At 41.3% G+C, this 19,489-nt stretch overlaps 1 protein-coding gene and 1 pseudogene across 1 annotated transcript; one reads left to right on the top strand and one right to left on the bottom strand.

Annotated features, from left to right (window-relative positions):
• Positions 1–344: 344 nt before the first annotated feature.
• On the bottom strand, positions 345–6,305 carry dazl (deleted in azoospermia-like). Its single transcript, XM_086280343.1, has 10 exons — positions 6,192–6,305; positions 5,392–5,514; positions 4,315–4,406; positions 4,020–4,071; positions 3,852–3,918; positions 3,607–3,746; positions 2,574–2,654; positions 2,307–2,357; positions 1,807–1,877; positions 345–1,626 (listed from the first exon to the last, which is right to left on the bottom strand). The coding sequence occupies exons 1-9, from the start codon at positions 6,192–6,194 to the stop codon at positions 1,833–1,835; spliced, it is 654 nt and encodes a 217-aa protein (XP_086136469.1). The 5' UTR covers positions 6,195–6,305; the 3' UTR covers positions 345–1,626; positions 1,807–1,832.
• A 1,543-nt stretch (positions 6,306–7,848) lies between these two features.
• Positions 7,849–19,489, top strand: part of LOC147304212 (dynein axonemal heavy chain 3-like) — a 28,687-nt pseudogene continuing 17,046 nt past the window's right edge.

Here is a 19,489-nt window from a genome sequence, read left to right as displayed (position 1 = left end):
GACTTATCCATAATTCAGAAACGTCTGACTGAGGGGGGTGGGTGCGGTTTGGTGGGTGGCCACAGGGCTGAACAGAGCACCCTGGGGAACCCTGTCACACCACCAGACTGTGACAAAAACAAAAAACTGTGACCAGGAGATGATGGGCTTGTTGCCAGGGAAAGACAGGCAATCCAACCCTGACTGAAAACTAGCAGCCACAGACAGGCTTATGAGGCCTGGGAGCAGCAGCTGCAACCGGTATGTTGCCTGTCTGTACCTCCACACAGATCACCAAAGTATGACAAACAGGAAGTTTCAAAATAAGCAAGAGATGGAAAAACATTAACAGCCTCAAATGATAACACATTTCAACTTTTATTTATCAACAAACCCTGAAAAACATGAACAGTAACAACCCTAACAGTGCTGTGCCCAGGCTCTCTGAACAAAACAACACAATCATGTCTGCGCACAGCAACAAGACCTCAGAGGTCAATCTCCATATGTAACTACACAGAACTGGGTCAAAGAAAAGCCGTGATGTACACCACACACCGATGTGCATTTTCAATCACACAAAGCTACTTCTACTATTAAACCTCAAACACATTTTAAGTGCACTTACTGGAAGAAAAATGCCTAAAAACATTTCTCAATTATGACATATCTGTAAAACACTTTGTGTAAACTGCACTAAAATCCCAAAACAAATACAAACTAAACCCTAACAGTGAACCTTGTCTTAAAGAGATGAAATACAGCATATTGTTTTAAATCATGTCCTTCATTTTTTAAGTATGAGTTGATTAATGAGTTAATGTAAACAAAAATTATGCCGTGATTGTCCTCGAGTGTGGAACCACTGGACAAACATTAGACCAATGATGAAGATGAGAAGTAAGTAATAATGATGAGGCGACTGAGATTGGTTTACTGCCTCAACCTACACCCCATGAATCTAAATAAACAACCAAAAAAAAAAAAAAAAAAAAAGGAAACAAAAGGAGGGTGGTGCGCTCCAAATTAATGGAATGACCAAGTGCTCTTATGCTATAGTAAACAAGTTAATGAAGATTATTAATCTGAGGAGCATTAGACCAGAACTTGAGTTAGAAGACAAATATGCCAATGCTGAAAAAAACAGATTGAGGTCAAGACATTGTAGTAATATACAAATATATACATATGTACAGAGAGCCCAAGCACAGGATAAAACCCTCCAACCAAACATTTAAAATAATTCCAAAAGTAAATTAAAACTAAAATATAAATAAGCACAAAAGGTGGGCTTAAAAAAGTCGTCCCGTTCTATGTTTGGGATACTTAAAAAGAAAGAAAGAAACAAAAAAAAAGTGATCCCATGTGCCAGCTGGTTTGGTGAGGGTGCTTTGCTCTTCCTGTGCTGTCACTGTGATCCATGTGGGTTAAAAGCAGCTGACTGCAGGTCAGCACTACAAATTGTAATTGTGGGATGAGATTAGCTGAAGTGTAAAGATCATGCAGTTTGGTGTTAAAATGGCTCTCAAACGTTTGAGGCATGGAATGAGAGGCGAGGGCATTTGGAAAACAGCCTGAAGAGTTGGGTTACTCCAGATGTCCAGAGTATCAAGGTGTAATCTTGTCTAAATTCTGACTCCCTGAGGCCTGCAGAGAAAGGACAAATAAATAAATCGCAAGTAAGTAAAGTTGTTTTCCCAAATCACACAGACAAACAGAAAAAGTCTTTTTAAAAGCGTTGGTCAAACATTTTTGCTTTGTGTGACTTTAGTAAAGATTAACAAAGTTCTTAGGAAAATACAACCATTTGCAGTGGTTCTGCTTTACCTGGCATGGTTCTCAGTAGCTGTGGACTACAGCACAGTCAGCATGGTCTGGACTCCACAGTCCACAAAGCTCTGGAAACAAAGTGTAACACAAGAAAAAGAGTTTGGTGGAATAATCCTATAGATGTGCTTCAAAGACATGAACAACTACAAAAACAAGCACAAACAGAAAAGCACTGGATGTGTCATGAATTGTCAAGCCCACAAAATTAACTTTTGTGGAAAAAAGGGAAGGTTAGAGTGCATTGTTGAGCCATTCTTCAGGATGCCAACACAGGCCAGACAACACCATCTAGTGGTGTACATGGACATCACAGTTCTGGACAACAATGACTTTTGTTCCTAGGGGGGCAAACCAAAAACGGAGGGAAAAGAAAAGAAGGGAAAAAACGAAAAAGAAAAAACAAGGTTCATCTGCAATAGTTAACCAATTCTCAAAGAACATCTGTTTAGTCTTTCTTTTTAATGACTTCTATTCTTACTCCTATTCAATGCAGTCACCTGATTGACAGGCCGTGTCCTCTGGTCCGGCGTCCAGGGAGGTGGGGTGTACTGTGTATGAGGGGAGAGGCGTCAGCTGTCAAACAGAGGGCAACAGACAAACCCAGACTCGCTACTATAGGAGGACGGGAGGGTATGTTGGATTGTGGGGTAAGCAGGGCCAGGTGTACTTTAACCAGATTGAACCCCTCATCTCACATGCAGGAGCATATGTGCAATGGCTGCGAGACCCTTTGTGTGGGGGTGTGTGTTTTTGTGTGCGTGTACCTGATAGGCATAGGCATTCTGCGCGTAATTCACTGGCATCTGCGGGATCATGACCCCTCCAAAGTTGGCATAGGAGTATGGCTGCAATCAAAGCCAGTAACAACACATGAAACCACAGCACAGAGTTTGTAGAGCCAAACAACATACCATTTACTGAATAACCGGCCAATTTGGAGATTATTTATAACAAAGCTACTTACAATTGTTGCCTTTTCAATTAAAGTTATACATTATTGTACACTTTGCAACTTTATTCTTTGTGAGGATTAACCAACTGTCTCAGCAAATACATGTTCCATTTTATATTTCAGAAGTATTATCACTGGAGAAAACACAAAACAAATATATATATATACTTAAAAAGAGACTCCAACTAAAAACAAAAACAACATGACAATAAAATTCTAAACATTTTACAAATTACAATGATAAAACTTGAATAGCTCCGTTTGTTAAACTCACATTCATTAAAATAGGTTAACAACTTCACTGAACATCATCGCACTAGTTTCTTGGCATTATTCCATCCATGCATGTTTTTTTTTCTCCAGTAATTGCATGGAGTTTCTCAGCTGTGACTGACAAATCACATTGCCCTCATCTTCCACCTGTTTTCCTCCTTTTCTAGTGGTCTGTTGCCGTTTTTCCCAACCACATTTATTTTGATGTAAAAACTTCTTTTTTTTCTCCCCCCACTTGTGCTGTTTCACTGGATACAACAAGTACCATCTCAAATGTTTCAGCCTGCTTTTTACTTTATCCCCCATAAAAACCACCACCAGTCCCAAGGAAACACTATTGTATCAATTTCTACATGGAAATTCTTTTGTTTTTGCTCAAGCAGCCGCCTGACTTGTGTTTTACAATAGCTTTGGCACTTTCTTGATGATCAATCTAAAGGTAACCATGTTTTCTTATCTAAAATTGGTGGTTATGGTAATATGTAGTTTGTGAGCAAGCGCTTATCGATTACAAATGATCAGCATTTAACAACATTCAATAACAATCTGAAGGTAATTTCAGTGTAAGATACCTGATTGTATGGGTTGCCTCCGTTTATGATGGGCGAAGGTTGTGGCACCCCACCTCCCATGGGTGAGCAGCAAGCACAGTAGAAGTACTGGGTGGGATTCACCCAAGGAGCGGGGCCAACCAGACGCGACGGCATCGACCCTGGATGTGGGGTGGGGGGAATCAGTTTGGCATTAACATTATAAACCCTATTTAGTGAAAACAGAACAATAAGTACATGCACTACCCAACAAACAGAATACATACGAGAGACCCTTTCTTTCATGATGGCAGGGCCCAACTTGAGTTTCCGTCCCTTAAAACTGATCTGTTGCTATGGCAAAAATATTTACAGAAAATATATATTATTATTATTATTATTCCACATTAGACATATGCATAGACACAAAATAGATCCAATGACGGGCTTCTTACCTCAATGACTGACTGAATGTTGACATCTTCACTGAAGTACACAAATCCATAACTAGGAACAAACACACAAAATAAATCAGAATATCCAAATATATCGAAGAAGTAATAACATTCAGTCTGAAATGTAAGTAGATTAATAAACTTCACTAATACTTCTACATGTTCAATAATCTGATCATCACACTCCAAAATTTAACCTCAGTACGTTGAAACAGAAAGTGAAGCAATAGTCATTTCATTACCTCTTCAAAATCTGGGAGCAAAACCCGAATTACTCTGAACAGAAAAAACTTACCCTTTGCAGATTCCTCCACGGTATGTGATAATCTTTACTTCCTTAACAGTACCATATCTTGCAAAGAAGTCCCGGATTTCATTTTCATCCACCTAAAGATTAAAACAAGTGAAGAGAGAAACCAGATTTTTAGCAGACTGGTAACCTGTCCAGGGTGTATCACACCTGACTCCACAGGCTCCTGACAAATCTCTTCGTTTTCATGTGATTTTCAATAGATTTATAAACAAAATTCTTAAGAAAATACCCAGAAAAGTCCTATTATTCCCAGGCCATCTGAGAGATGTAATCTCTCCAGCATGTCCCAGGTCTGTTCTGGGGTCTCCTCCTCCTTTCAAGTAGTGTCTCTACTGTGAGCTGCAGTGCCTGGCTATTGCCACATGTTCTAATTAATACGTTTTAAAAGAACCATGTAGTTTGTTTTTTTTCTTCTCGAAATGTGTGCGGTTAAAGAAAGCAAATTATTTTTCTTTAAATTTTTGCTCGATATGTTAAACCCCGCCCCAAAAAAGGATTATACACAATTCACCAAATTTAGAGTGGCATGTATGTATAATTTTAAGTGATTTAAATTTTAATTATTAATAATTTTTAATGTCATATTTTAGCTTATATTGGTAAATGGGCTCTAGTAAACAGGATTCACAAATTGTAACATATAAGAAAAAGAAATTACCTCTTTTACAAGCATCCTTAATAGTCTGCGTTTTTCTACCCTACTCTGTGTTCCACACTATAATCAATCGAGTCCTTTTTAGCCACTGAAAATACATTCGTATCACTGTTTTGTTGCTTTTCTTGCAATTTCTGCTGCCCTATGACCAGCTCTGTCTTGAAATTAACACTTCTAATATTAACTAGTATTAAGCTAAATAAGTAAAGGATATTCAAGAGTTCAAAAAACAACTGCTGCTTCTGCCCTATGAAAGGAGTATTCTGTGTGACTCAAAATGACTTTTTATCAGTAATGAGATATGTTAGCGTAAAGGTCAACAAGTCTTTTACAACAACTTAAAATACTGGCGTTTTTTGGCAAATGTCGGATAATACTTTCTGGCTTGACAGCTTCGGCATTACCTTCATGTCGATCCCGCCAACAAAGAGGGCATTAGGAGTCAATTTGCCCTCAGGTAAGATGTATCCATTTGACAACTTCAAAGAAGATAAGGTCTGGTTAGCGCTTCTGGGCTTGTTGATATCCTTAAAATTTTAAAAAGAAAGAAAACAACAAACAAGCCATTTCAATTCACAAGCTTATATTTCGGGAATATACCTATCTCTACAAGATCGCGAGTGTGCCTAACATGCGTTCGCTACTCGGAACTGCCACCATGTGATGGCTGCTGGCCCAACAACTAAAACCAATTTAAAAGTGCAGACTTATTTAAGTTACAAAACTTTACTGTAGATTTAGCATTAACTACCCTTGTAAAGATCATATAGTGTCTAAGCCTTATTTTTAATGCGATTTCCCGCAAAAAAAAAAATCAGCTTGTTCAGGCACTGATGCTAGCAGTAGTGCACCGAGGTCTTCGACATATAAATCTTTAAAAAAATAGAAACTACAAAATAATAAAACAGTATGAAAACACAAGTTTGTTTCGTAAGCCATGTAATTTATGTTAACATTACCTTTTTTCCTTTTTTTTAACAGTTATTGTTAAATGTGGCTTAAATGGGCTGTTAGCTAAAGCAAGTGCGCCTTTTTAACTTTAGCAGGCAAGGTCAAGCTATCAACTAGCTAGCTAAGAGAAAGTTAGCACAGTGATGACTGGTGAGCCGCCGTACCAATTAAAAAGTTAACAAGTACAATAACCTGCATCACTAAGACTGTTGTGCTACACTTTCGGGTGCAGAAATTTAACAGTGGAACTTACCATGTCTAAAACCTGACCAGACACACTGAAAGGTACGCCGTCGACCTTGTTCTGCCCGACAACAGTGACCTCCACCCGTGGTGAAACCACGCCCACCCAGTCCACGTGACTAACTAAAGCAGGACGTGAGTAATGTCATTATTTTCATAATTTTGTTAAGTTAAATAGCATGTAATAATGAAATAGCTGCAAATTAAAATCTCTCAATCGTATGTAAACTTATATGAAAAGTTTTGATGACTCACAATTTGACTCGGTGCTGTGTTTTACATATGCAACAGAATTTATGTGAGATATATATATATATATAGTATTTTGTATTTTGCATGCACTATATGTATTCATCGTTTTATATCAATGTTAATGCTATATCAGAAGTATATTTGATGTGTGGTATATTCTATCATAAGACATTTTGTTCGGATACCGTCCCGAATGAGATCAACGGTGTTTCAGTTTATGGTACATGATGATTATTCTTGATTTAAAGCCTTGACAGAGCAAACGGTAGCCTGAGGTAGAGTGTGTGCAGATATGTGCAATATGTGAGTGGCGGATTAATACGTGCTACAACCGCAGCATTTCCAAGCTACAGGTTACAACAGCTGGACTTTTAAATTGAAAATCTAACCTGGCGCTGCTCAAAAATCTGCCAGTGTTGCCAACTTAGCGACTTTGTCGCTATATTTAGCGAGTTTTCAGACCTCCTTAGCGACTTTTTTTTTTCTAAAAAGCGACTAGCGACAAATCTGGCGACTTTTTCTGGTGTTGTCGGAGACTTATTTATGACGACTTTTTGCTGTGAAAACGCGTATCGCTCTCAACAAGCAGCGGGTGCTGCCGTGGGCATCTCGCCCGTGCCAGAGTGTTCACAGGTGGAGGATAGTCCTCCCCCAGCTGCAGGAGTTGTTCACACCTATGCGTCCAAACTGCAAATGAATCGCGCATGAGCGAAGCCGCTGCTCCCGCCCTGACCGTTCAATTCTTCTTTTACTGTTATGTTGTTTTGTGGTGCCTATTTCGGGCACTTTTGCCGGTTTTCTGAGAAACCATCCTACTCTGACAAAACGTCCTACCCGTATTATAATTTGACAGTGACTTGCTACTAAACCTAACCCTACCCATAACCTTAAGAAGTATTCCGGATGGGTGAAAGAAAAAGAAGTTAATTCGGCGTTGGTGTAGTGCGCATGCTCCGCGTCTGCGCAGAAACATTGGGCAGGATGTTTTTTCAGGTAGGATGGATTCCCAGAACACCTGTCCAAGCCCGGATAAAGGAGCAGGGTTGGAATTGTGACATTAAAAAAAACAATAATTGCCAAAAGAAAATTAATTTGTAGTTCTAAATACATTCTACATGCATTTAGGACGTTTTCACTGACTTTATGTGACCAATTATGCAAATTAGGCGATGACGTCATTTAGCGACTTTTAGGACAGCCAATAGCGATTTTCCTTACTGAGGAGTTGGCATCACTGAATCCTGCTAGCATAACATTACAAAGACCGAAACGAGGTAACTGACAGCACACCTGCATTTTTCCGGCTTTAGTCTTTAAATCTGACAAGATGTGAATGTGAATTTATATCATTTTTGCTTCTATAGTCACAAGTTCCCATGCTTTTATTTTCCTTTGTAACAGAAAAGCTGAACAAAATGGAAAGGCTGAAAAAAGTAAAAAAAATAAAACTAAAAAATTACTCTGCCACGGGTCGCTGAACTCTACTTGGTTTATAGGGGAGAGAGAAATTGGGTTAAAATATAGGCTTGTCAATGTCCACAGAATATACGTGATGGTTAATGGATAAATTTAACGTTGGCTTCCAGTTTATAAACGTTTGGAAGGGAAAACTTTGTCGTGTTGGTTCCAGCAACAAACAAAAGGCTCTGGCCTCTAACTGCATCAGTTCCTTCTTTCTTGCCTATGCATTTATCCTTCTTTAATTTACAGCATGTTTGTAATATTTCTTTTATCAGTTAATCCTAATTGAAAAATAAGCACTGACAGATCAAAACAATTGGTTTATGCAGAATGCAAATTACGGTAATAAAGCTTTAAGTGTGTGTTTAATTGTCTTTGTGTTCCAACCAATGCTTCCTCTAAGCTGCGTGCGTGCGCAATTGCGCACTGCTGGCACGGTCTCTGCGCACAGAAAATCTGCGTTGTGCACAAAAAAAAAATCTAACCTGAATTGAAATTAAAATAAATACGTTAACAATTCTGTTTTGCAGTGTTAGTCAGTAAGTGACTGGCTGCTCCTGTATGGGATGCCACCTTATCCCATAGTCCAGCTAATAATGCGATTCACATTCGTATATACGCAGCTAATCAACGTCGTTGACAGGCTATAGCTGTGTCCCAATTCAGGGTCTGCACGCTTGAAGTACGCGCACTACGCGTACTATGTACGGTGCGTACTATAAGTACGAGAAGTACGGAAGTGAGAGGCTTGTGAAATGGGACGGACTAGCCTTCGTTGGGCTGTTCAGGTTGCCTAGCAACCATGATACTAACCGCGAGAAACGTTTCATACAGCATTGTTTGACATAAATGAAGGAGAAACAATGTTTTGTTGGTCATTCGTTTTTGTCATGACATCATTTTGATTAGTTGAGTATCTGAGGCTGAGACCACGGGACTGTAAAACATGATAGTTGGGTGTCATTTCTGTACTAAACAGTCATTTCAAGATTAGTTACTAAATAACAATTAGCTAATGTTGGTCATGAGACTAAAATCATCTCACTGTGGTAATGTAAATATAATATGTATTGTCAGATTATTATGATATAGATAGATAGATAGATAGATAGATAGATAGATAGATAGATATTACATCACTGAGCTTGAACTCTGGGTCAAAGATTCAAGTTGCAGTTATTTATATTTCCTATCACCTTAAATCTTCACTCAAAGACAAGTATCTTTGACAGTGTATATATAGATTTATTATACATATGAGACAAGTATTGTTCGTTTAATATGTTGGCATTATTACATTTGGCTCAATGCTTACATATATGTGTAAAAAGGAAAATGTACGAGCTGTGAAAACTGTTTCTGATAGAATGAAGAGTAGACTGATATATTAAATATTCCTTTATTGGGTGAGAAAATCAGACCATGTCATAACTGCTTAAAGTCATACAGAATAGATATCAGAGCCTTAAACAGGCTGACTTCTGCTAAATGGGTCAAACTGGGCAGAAAGTCTACAAACACATAACATCCTTATAGAATATGATGTAACACTATAGATCAACTTACCTCAGAATATATAAAGCATATAAACAATTACAGCAATATGATGCAACAAACACAGCAGTGCTACTAATCCAAAATACTCAAAGCTTCATAGAACTGAAACAAACATTTATTTTTAGGTCCATTCTGCTGCTGATACATATTGAACTGAATATTAAACTTGTTTCTGCCTTTCATAGTGTTTCACTTGAAGGCCCTGAGTACTTTCTCCCACACTGAAAACACTGGAATGTAGGGGTGCAACGATACACAAAATTCACGGTTCGGTTCGATACTTTGGTGTCACGGTTCGATATTTTTTCGATACAAAAAATGTTCATGCCTTTTTAATTTGTCATTTATTAAAATTATAAATATATATTTTAACTCAAAAGTACAGTTTTTAAATTTAACCCTAACCCTTGTGCGTGTTTTTTATTTTGACAGCGAATGCGCACCTGCGGACCACTTATGTGCAGCCCTGGTTATTTAGCTCATCATATCGCAGCCACAGAAATTCTTTTGTCCATGAAACCATAAAGCTGCACTTTCTTTTTGCCTTATAGTCTGATTTGTCATAACTTCTCCGTTTTGTGGTAAGCTTTTCTTTGGCTGTCACTTCTTCACCCTGACCTGTCTTATTTGGCTCAGCAGAACTGAAATGCTTTTACACACTCACTCACATAAGCTCAGCGATTCTCTGCGCGATCAACCTCTCACATGTGTAAGCTGCGGGAGATTTCACTTGTCATGTTTGCATAGTAAGCTAACGATTAATAAGACGATGTCAGAGGAATTGGTGCACAAATTATCATCACTCACAGATCAGTGCTGTCGCTCTCTATACACAGTTCGCACGATTGCAAAGTGAAAGCAAAAAAACAAGCGCAAATTCAAACGCGACTTCAATATGTCACATATTGACAGTGGCTCACCGATGCCAATGACATAATTACCCAGCTACATTTCTGAAAGAATGCAAAAGCATTGACATATATTTTTCCTACAATAGCCCGACGGGCAGGGAAGAGAAAGATTTTGGTAGCCCGACTGAAAAAAATCGCTAGCTCCAGGACGTCGGGCTAGCGATATTGCGAGCCCTGTATCTGATTGAGGAATCACTCATCTTTGGAAAAGAGAGTTTATTACAGAGAAATGGCTCTTTCCAAAATAAAAGCTATACTATCCGCTTCTTCTGGGCTATATTCTCAGCAGCATAAGGAGAATCATGTGCTAACAGCTGTCTAAATGACTCGGCTAAAGTTAGTAGCATGCTTGCTTTTTTTTGTCTGCTTCCACTTGTCTTTGCACTAGGATGATGTCGGCGTAAATGTGCAGTCATATTCGTTGTGTTCCCGCTAGTGCTTTCAGGTTAATCTCGTTGAAATGACCTTAACGCCACAACACGGCAAATCTCCGTTAACGAGCTACCGCCGATCACTCCGTGCATGGGGCTAGACGGCCAACACGTTAACGAGCTAACTGCGCTAACACACTAGTTCACACCAATGTAATTGAGCATTGCATGGCACATCCAACATACTGTTTTACTTTAGTCCATGACTCGCTTACCTTCAGGGTCATACGTCACATGAAAACCAAAATAATTCCAAACGCCAGATCTGAATGAGGTTCAATTTGCCTGTTGCAAGTAGAGCTTAACTTCTGTCTCGCTAGCTTGCCCTGCGCTCTTCCTTCTGACTATGCTGTCTGTGTTGAGCGCTCAGTGGATCTGCGCTCAACAGTGCAGCCTAGGCGGAGTAGTCGAACACAGATTCACTGAGCGCTCAACACAGACAGCATCGTCAGAAGGAAAATTGATAAAAGAAATTACAAATGTTGTATTGTTCGATACATATGCGTACCGAACCGAAAGCACTGTATCGAACGGTTCAATATCGATACGAATATCGTTGCACCCCTACTGGAATGATAAAATTATTTGAACATTACCTAATGAGACTGATTTAGGACAGACAATTAGTTCTTTTAAACTTTGCTAGCAGTCCTTCACAAACAGGGAACAGTCTGTCTATTCTCTCCATCTGTCAGCTGCTGCTGGCTCTTCCTCTTCTTCCTCACACACTGCTGAGTTTGTCCTGGTGGATCATCAGGGGTGCAAAGCCTCACAGATGATGTGCAGCAGTGGGTCCCTCAGTCTGTCCTCACTCTGGACACTTGCAGTTGTCACACATGGAAATCAAATGTGTGATAAGCTGCAGGATTCAAACACAAGTGTAACTTCTAAATACATGTTCATACTTTTATTACACAATCAGAGAGAAAGAAAAAGAGAGAGATTGCAGGACAGACAGGTGACAGTCTCAGGTGTACACTGTTACAAAACAGCACAAGAGAAGGAGGATTTAGTGTTTGTGTTATTACGAGTGCTAAACAAGAAGAGTTTCCAGATGGTACAGTGGACACATGTGTGACTCCTGTGATTTCAGCTTAACGAGTGAACCGTCAGCTCGTTCAAACACACGTTAAAGTCCGTTTGGCTCGACACCACCGAACAGAGGCAGCGATATAACAAAGCTAACATTAACAGTGCAGTGAATCCTGCTTGTGCCGTGATATTCAGGACTGCAAACTGAGCAGCATCACTGACTTTCAGCTTGTTGTGTTTGTGGATATATGACTGACTTTAATTATCCACAGAATCATCAGATTCTCTGTAAGATTAAGGTCGACTATTGAACGGCGTATATTTTGAAGTAAAGGCTTTAAAACCAAGTTAGTACAAACATCACTAATGTCACATAACTTTCCCGACATGTGGCCAACAGTAATGATTTAATGTTCTTCGTTATTAAACATTCGCACATAAATAAGTGACATCATATTCAGTACTTACTTTTGACAGTTCACTCTTCGGACACTGCCGTCTGCCGTATTTTGTGGCAAAATTATCCACACCCACCGCCGCACTATGTATTGTGGGATATATGGGACCGCGAAGCGTGCACCGGACCACGCTTGATATTTGGGGAAATCGACGGCGCATTTGGAGTATGCATTTGAAGTACACTTTGAATTGGAGTGGCACAAATGATTTGTGTGGCATCAAATTTGATGCAGAACAGCTGATTGTTCTGTAAATAGTTTGAAATGTTTATTTTTTTTAAAAAACAAAACACCTTGGCTGCATTTTTAGGTAAACAGCTGCAAGAAACTTTGTTGTTTGCAAAACTCAGTTACTTTTTTTGAAGAACTATATAATTAATTGCCCAACATTGATCATTATTTACTGTATTTTGCAGACAGAGTTACAGGACTCTTTCTCAGACCACCATACTCATAAAAGTCAAAGCTTTATACAAAGAAAAAAAAAGAAAAAAGAAGAAAGTTGTGTTTTCAAAATTGGGGTTCAAGTTATTTTTACTTCCAATAGTGTTAACATACTACACAGGTCATGAACAATTTTTTTTTAAATTTTCATTGTAAGTGGGATAAAGCAGTTAATTAAAAGTAGTCTAACATAAATGTAAATGCTGTAATTTGATTATTTTAATAAACCATGTAACTTGGATGGATTTGATGCTGGCGTGACCACAGTGCACACGTCTGATGTCGCTCACAGTGGTCCAAGGGACCGCTCGGGGAGTTTGCGTGTTCGCTCAGACACGTGAAAAATTAGAGGGAACATTGCATGTACAATAACAATAAAAGGCTACTCTATTCTATTCTGTTTAAGGGAACCCTCCTGTACATACAGTCAGAGGTGTTTATTTGAGATGACAAAATTATCTCCATCTGCTCTTGATGACATCATGAAGAGCCATGAGTTGGGAGCAAAGAAACTGTTTGACACTGAGCATTTAGAGCAGTCTGATGTCTGCTGTTGCTCACAGTGGTACACGGGACCGCTCAGGGAGTTTGTGTGTTTGCTCAGACACATGAAAAATTAGAGGGAACATTGGTTCCAACCCTCACTGTTTTCATCCGATTTACAGATGGATGACGACTCCATTTTTAATACAAGTCAGAAGAGAGAATATTCTGTTCCCCCACCTTTGCCCTTGAGCTGTAACAGCGAACCCTCCGAACTCAATCAAATACGAATAATGTTTACGGTGCCGCATATGAACTAGTGCTTTAGAAAAGTCAGTTAAGTAATTGTCTGGAGTTAGAAGCAAAAATCCTTGTGCCACCTTTTAACCTTTTATTTGAACTCAGATCGTCTTAAGGCACAGCGAATACCAAACCATTCTCCAGATCAAATCATGGACGCTGGCAGTTCCATTTAAAGAGCAGCGTCACTACCGAACCCCCAGTGAGTCCATTGGAAACAACTACAGGCCCTGGGCTAAGGATCTGAAAATTAATCAGCTCCAGCGCAGACGACACACTCTCCATCAATCCTTGGCAAAACCAGCGGGGTCTTGTATCCTTTTGAGCTTGTCTCGCTGTGGGATTAAAAAGGGAAGGCTTTGTAAAGCGATGTGAGACTGCAGTATTCTTTGATTTGCTATCTGATAATTTAGTACTTCTTAAGACTTGCCTGAGAAACTTCACTTCAGCATATATTTTTGATCTTAATGAGGCTTTTAGCACTAACACCACCTGGAAAGAGAAAAGCAATAACCCCAAGGAGCAGGTAATTATACATTTAAGCAAACAAATGACATCAGTAACTTAACTTTAAGGTGTTCTTCTTCGTAAAACACTTGATCTAATTCACTCACCCTTTCATAGGGATGCATCTCCTCATGTATCATTTCAGGTCCAGGTCTAGAAGCTTGCCCAGACCCAGCAGGCGACCTATGAGTCCTGAAGAGCAGCTGGACACAATGCTTGAGCAAGAGAAGATGATCAGGGCCACTCAGGCAGAACCTAATGACACAGACCTGGAAGCAAGTATCACTTAATTTAGTGTGTAATTAGTCAGACGCTGATTTAAACCCCTTTTTTTAAACACATGTATGACCTTGACTTTGCTGTCACAGAGGTAAATATACTACATCAACACTGTTCCCAGCTCAGTGTTGGCCCTCCAGCCCTGCCAGCAGATGATCAACATCGTGCAGCTGCTGTCTCCCAACACTAAGGATAGTAAACCCCTCCAGAGTTGAGTGCTGCCATGGAAGAGGAAGTCAAAAGAGATTATTACTTCAGCTTGAAAAGCGTAGGTACTAAACAGTGATAGTAATCCTTAGTGATTGCACACATCTCCACTGTTAGCATTTGTTCTATAATTAAACAGACAAAAACTAATGATTCTTTCATGATCATTTGACCAGTGAACTACATTCTCATGGACCCATTTGAACGTCATCGATTATCCATATGCAGTGTCCCTCAGCTTTTTCCCCAGGAGGTTTTTTCGTGCAGTGTCCAGGGCAACCAGCTACAGGGATGTTAAGTTGTGGCAAAGACAGCATCTCTTTGCTGTCACTCATATTATGCTCCTACTGCAGGAGGTGTGGCTAAGCAGGTAATGTGTTCTTCCTGTTCACTTAGATTATGCTGTTTTACTTGCAGTGCATGGGATATTTTCAGTGAAGTATTTCACTTGTAAATTGTCATACTGAGCGCACAGGAAACAACCTCATGCCTCCCCCACAGCTAATTCAGCTCAGTTTCTAAGATGTAAAGCTAAAATGTTATGCCAGATACAAAGAGAAACAGCATGAGTATTGTGGTGTGAAGCTGAATTTCTGTACTAGGTTGTATTAATTAACTGACTGAACCAATTAAAAGTGTAACTTTTAAAGTGTGAAATGCAAGTCATTATCTTTGATCTCCTTTCAGCTTTTCTTCCTTGAGGTTTATCAAGCTGGAGGACCTTTTTCTCCTCCAACCTCCCCCTCCTACCATCTGAGTTTGAAGTTTGTCCAGAGACAGTGCCAAAGTACAAGAGACGAACTGATTCAAAAGTGAGTATTGCCAATTTAACAGACTGCCTCAAAACAGGCAGCCTGTCACTGAAACTTGTATGCTAATGTCCACACTTAATAACTGTAGTGTAGCTTTACGCTGGCATAGAGCTGCAGTATGTGCCCAGGCAAATCCAATTGTAGGTGCTGGCTCATGTTTCAACCCTGTCCACTCTGTAAGGCCCATGTCAGACTCCTTTTCAGGGATCGCTTACAGTGCCACCTTTTGGGATTCCATCAATACCTTTGTATGTCTGTTGTATTTCAGGTTAGACCATTTAGCAGTCCTCTGGGATTTCTATCTAGAACACTGAAATATAAGCCATTGTAATCTGTAGAAATTAGCATGTGTATGTTAATTCCTGTATGCATAACTCCTACCTGCATGGTTACCTTACCTTTAAATAATGTGCTCAAAGGAAGAATGTTATCAATAATGTATTTTGCACATGTGTTCCTCAAAACACCAATAATGACTGACACAAATAAACAAGTCAGTGGCTTTTACTACATGTGGACTTAGGTTAGACAAAGCATACACTTCCACTCTGTTCTGTGTATTGATGAGCTGTGCCTTTTCCATGTCCAGGCATTCAGAATGGAACCAGCGGTTACAGTTATCACACTGAATCTGTGAACAACAAATACATGAGTTTTCATAAAGACATAAAGTAAATAAGTACATAAATAAAATAATTTGAATCAGAAGCAAATATGTCATCCTAGACAACAAAACTATTTTTAAAACATTGTACCCAGTCAGTGATGGAGGGTCCTGGATTGGGTGGTTTCACTGTTGCACACATAACACAGTTGTCACTGTTGAATACTAATACATGGAAAAATATACATATATGTTAGTGTTCAGCAGTTTGACACGAATAAATAAATGAAACTTAAAGATGTTACACACCTGAGGCCTCAAGTATTGTCTGCGGCAATGTCCTTTGTGCCTGGCCATCTCTTTTTTAGTTGTCAAAATGTAATTTCAGGTTTCTTTGGGAATGCGTCCATTACAAACAAACAAACAAAAATAGAATTAAAGTGAAAATATCAGTACAGCAGGTACAGTTTCTGTTGCATGATAAAAGTTACACACAAAATGATCCTTCTCTTCTTTTTCATGAATCAGACAGACACATGAATGAATCTCAACATGTTTTTGAAGCTGTGTGAGAATGCCCTGTGATCTATATTATGTTACATGAAGTTAAAATACATATGTTCTTTTAAATCTACAAATTGTGCTAATGTCTTTCTCCTTAAGCATTGTAAGGGTATTTTTATTTTTGGAAATTGCTTGTGTCTAGTTTGGAAATACTTGTTTAAATAACTGATAACCATGGATTTTATTACCCTTTCATCTCCAACCATATGTTCAAATATAGAAACAGATGTCCTCCATAAACAGGTGAATGCCCTATTCAGATACTAATCCTTTGTAATTCATATAAGATGACTGTTTTCTAACAATTCTTTATTCATCTTTAGTGCAGTTTATTAAGCTACAAATTTAAAAAAAAATTATGTTAGAGGGCAGTCTGTGTCACGCAGTTCGAAAGCACCTTTAGATAAAGGCCCTTGGTCCTGCCACTTTTCTAATGACATCACAGAATACCTAATATTTTGTTATAATAATAAAGACGTAAATAATGCATAATTACCAGAATCTTTGGGCTACCCGGTCAGACTCTTCCTGCTCCAAAGACTTTCTTGAAGGATCGACCAAATACAGAGAGCTGTCATTGTACTGTGATAGATCTAGTTTTTAAAATTACATAAATTATGAACACTGTTAATGGAAAAAAAAAATTAGTGTAACAAAAATGTTGCTAGTACTAACCAGACTTCCGGTGTATATTTCCAATGTGTACAAATGATACAATGGCTTTGTAGTTGTCAAAGTTCACCTGTGACACATTAGAAATTCATAACAAATCTGCAGAAATACTTTTTCCATTTATTTAAAGACATTACAAAATTTCCAAAATCAGAAATCTCTAATATATGAAATAAAAATTTACCTTGGACAAACTTTGTCTCCTGATGATTTCTATCGCTCCAAAGATCACAAAATAAAAAGCAGGTATGGAGGAGATCAAAACTCCAGACATCCAGAGGCCCCCAGGACACAAGAGACCAAGGAAGACCAACAGAGGGGCAGCCACGCCACTGTCCCAGAAAGAGCTGAGGAGAGTCCCAGATGAGGGCTCACTCAGCAGCCGCGGAGCAGAAGCCAGGGGGACTTGCAGTGACGTGCCCGTGAGCTCCGCTAGCAGCCAGCTGTGCCTGAGTGACCGAGCCCCAGGCCGAGAGGCCGGGGGCACCCCACCTCCGAAGTGGCCCGAGCGAGCCCCAGGCTCCAGGCCCCGATAAGCGGCCGCCAAGGAGTGAGCCGGTGTGTACCTGGACGCCCATCCCCGGACACAAAGAACCACCAACGCACCGATGTCTGAGGGAGTCCGCCACTGGCAGGGGAAGTGGTGGTAGGGGGAGATAGGCCTCCAAACCTTGGAGGGCCTGAGATGTCCCCAGAGAGGTGGCGCCTGACACCCAACCTGACATATAGACACAGACATACAGGCACACACAGATACAAACATCCATTCCCACCCTCATGCTCTCATATGCACTTACTCCACACTCAACCAACGTGGAGACAGACATAAAGAGACGCTGTACACACGATCACACTCCCCAAGCGTACTCTACAAACCGGGTCTAGGTACCCTTGCCCCTGGAGGGGGAACTGCACCCAGACCCAGGTGGTGTTACCCTTTTCCCTGCGGTGGGGAGAGGCAGACCGCCCCGACTCCGCAGCAGCAGGAAGGCCCCACACTCCAGACCGCAGTCGGACGGCCAACTCCTCCTCCTAGCCCCCCCGCTCCAGCAGGTCGCAGAGAACGGGGGTGAGAGAAGACTCCAAACCTCCCTCCACCCGCTCATTGTAGTGTTGATGCATGTGTGTTCTAAGGTGCATTTAAAACCCAGGAGGGCATGGAGCTACCTGCCAGAGAGCAGCAGGTAAGCGCATGGTCCCTCCTGCTAGCCCTCAATGTCTAAGTGTATTTAACCTTGAGAGGTGGGCAACGACGCCAGGGGTGGGGTGTACACCCTGATGGTACTTTGGATTCCGTGTATCGTGCCCACCCCCAAGATCCTATATGTATGTGTAATGAGAGTGTGAGTAATGTGAATGTCTAAGTTGTGGGATAAAATTGAGGCAGAGGCAGCCAGAAGGGACAGAGGGGGGGGTAGCCTCCTCTGCACCCTGGTGATACACCCCTACTCCAAGGTCCTGCATGTGTGGGTGGTTGTGGTGGAGCAGGAAGAGGGAGGCAGCTGGAGATGGGGAGGGAAGGAAGGGAGGGGCAGGTGACCCCTCCCTGGGGCCAGCTCCCCCGCTGACCCCAGTAGGCACCCCCATACTCCGCGACCCGCCAGGGAAAGGGGGCCCAGGCCCATCCAGACCGGGGCCCAGTGCAGCAGCGCCTCCCGGCCCCACAGAGCCCGGGACAGTCCACCCAACCCCACCACAGAGAAAACTGCACCCACCCCACCATCCACTCATCTTCCAGACTACATAAGACAATAAACACCCAGGCTGAGATCTTCCTCCACCTCTCCTGTATCTCCCCCTCCTGCAGAGGGAGCTCCTGAGGAGAGGAAAGCTCCTGCAAGATGTGACAATCTCCCCCACCAGTTGAAGAGCCCCCCAGGTGGCTCGATGCACCGGTGGCACCCTCCTCCTAGGGCTGGGCCCCCATGCACCCACCCGCCCACAACCCCGGCAACACACCAACCAGGACCCAAGCCCCCGAGGCCCGGCCCGGGCCCCAGCCCAGAGACGGAGCGCCCCCAGAACCTCACGCCCATCCCGGACCCACCCAGGGGAAGCCAGGCTACCAGGTCAGTAACCCACGTCCATCAGCACAGACCCTCCCCTAGCCCCGCTGCATGCAGCCGCGAGGAAACAGTCACCTGAGAGCCAACAGAGCCCCCAACCGGGCATGACCGCTACCCCGGGTTGAGCCCCCCAAGGAAGATGCCTCCGGGGAACCCCCCGACGCCCTAAGCCTGTCCCTACCCCCACACCAATCACAACAGTGAAGGCGGGACCAAACTATGACCTCCCACCCCCACTAGGTGATAGAGCTGATCAAAGGAGCCCAGA

Source organism: Aulonocara sp. 'chitande type north' Nkhata Bay, linkage group LG22 (assembly GCF_057382095.1).
Source record: "Aulonocara sp. 'chitande type north' Nkhata Bay isolate Kocher_YH1m ecotype deep benthic linkage group LG22, A_spYH_male_GT1.1, whole genome shotgun sequence".
NCBI classification, from domain to species: Eukaryota; Metazoa; Chordata; class Actinopteri; order Cichliformes; family Cichlidae; genus Aulonocara; species Aulonocara sp. 'chitande type north' Nkhata Bay.
The sequence above is the reverse complement of the archived record's forward strand: the minus strand, read 5'-3'. Positions and strand labels throughout refer to the sequence as shown.

Bases quoted from the DNA above. Each gene is read 5' to 3' on its own strand.
- dazl (XM_086280343.1), bottom strand. The intron at 4,407-5,391 runs GTAATGCCGAAG...TTTAATCTTTAG, and splicing joins TTGGCGGGATCGACATGAAG to GTGGATGAAAATGAAATCCG. The intron at 2,655-3,606 runs GTATCTTACACT...CTTTGATTGCAG, and splicing joins GAGGCAACCCATACAATCAG to CCATACTCCTATGCCAACTT.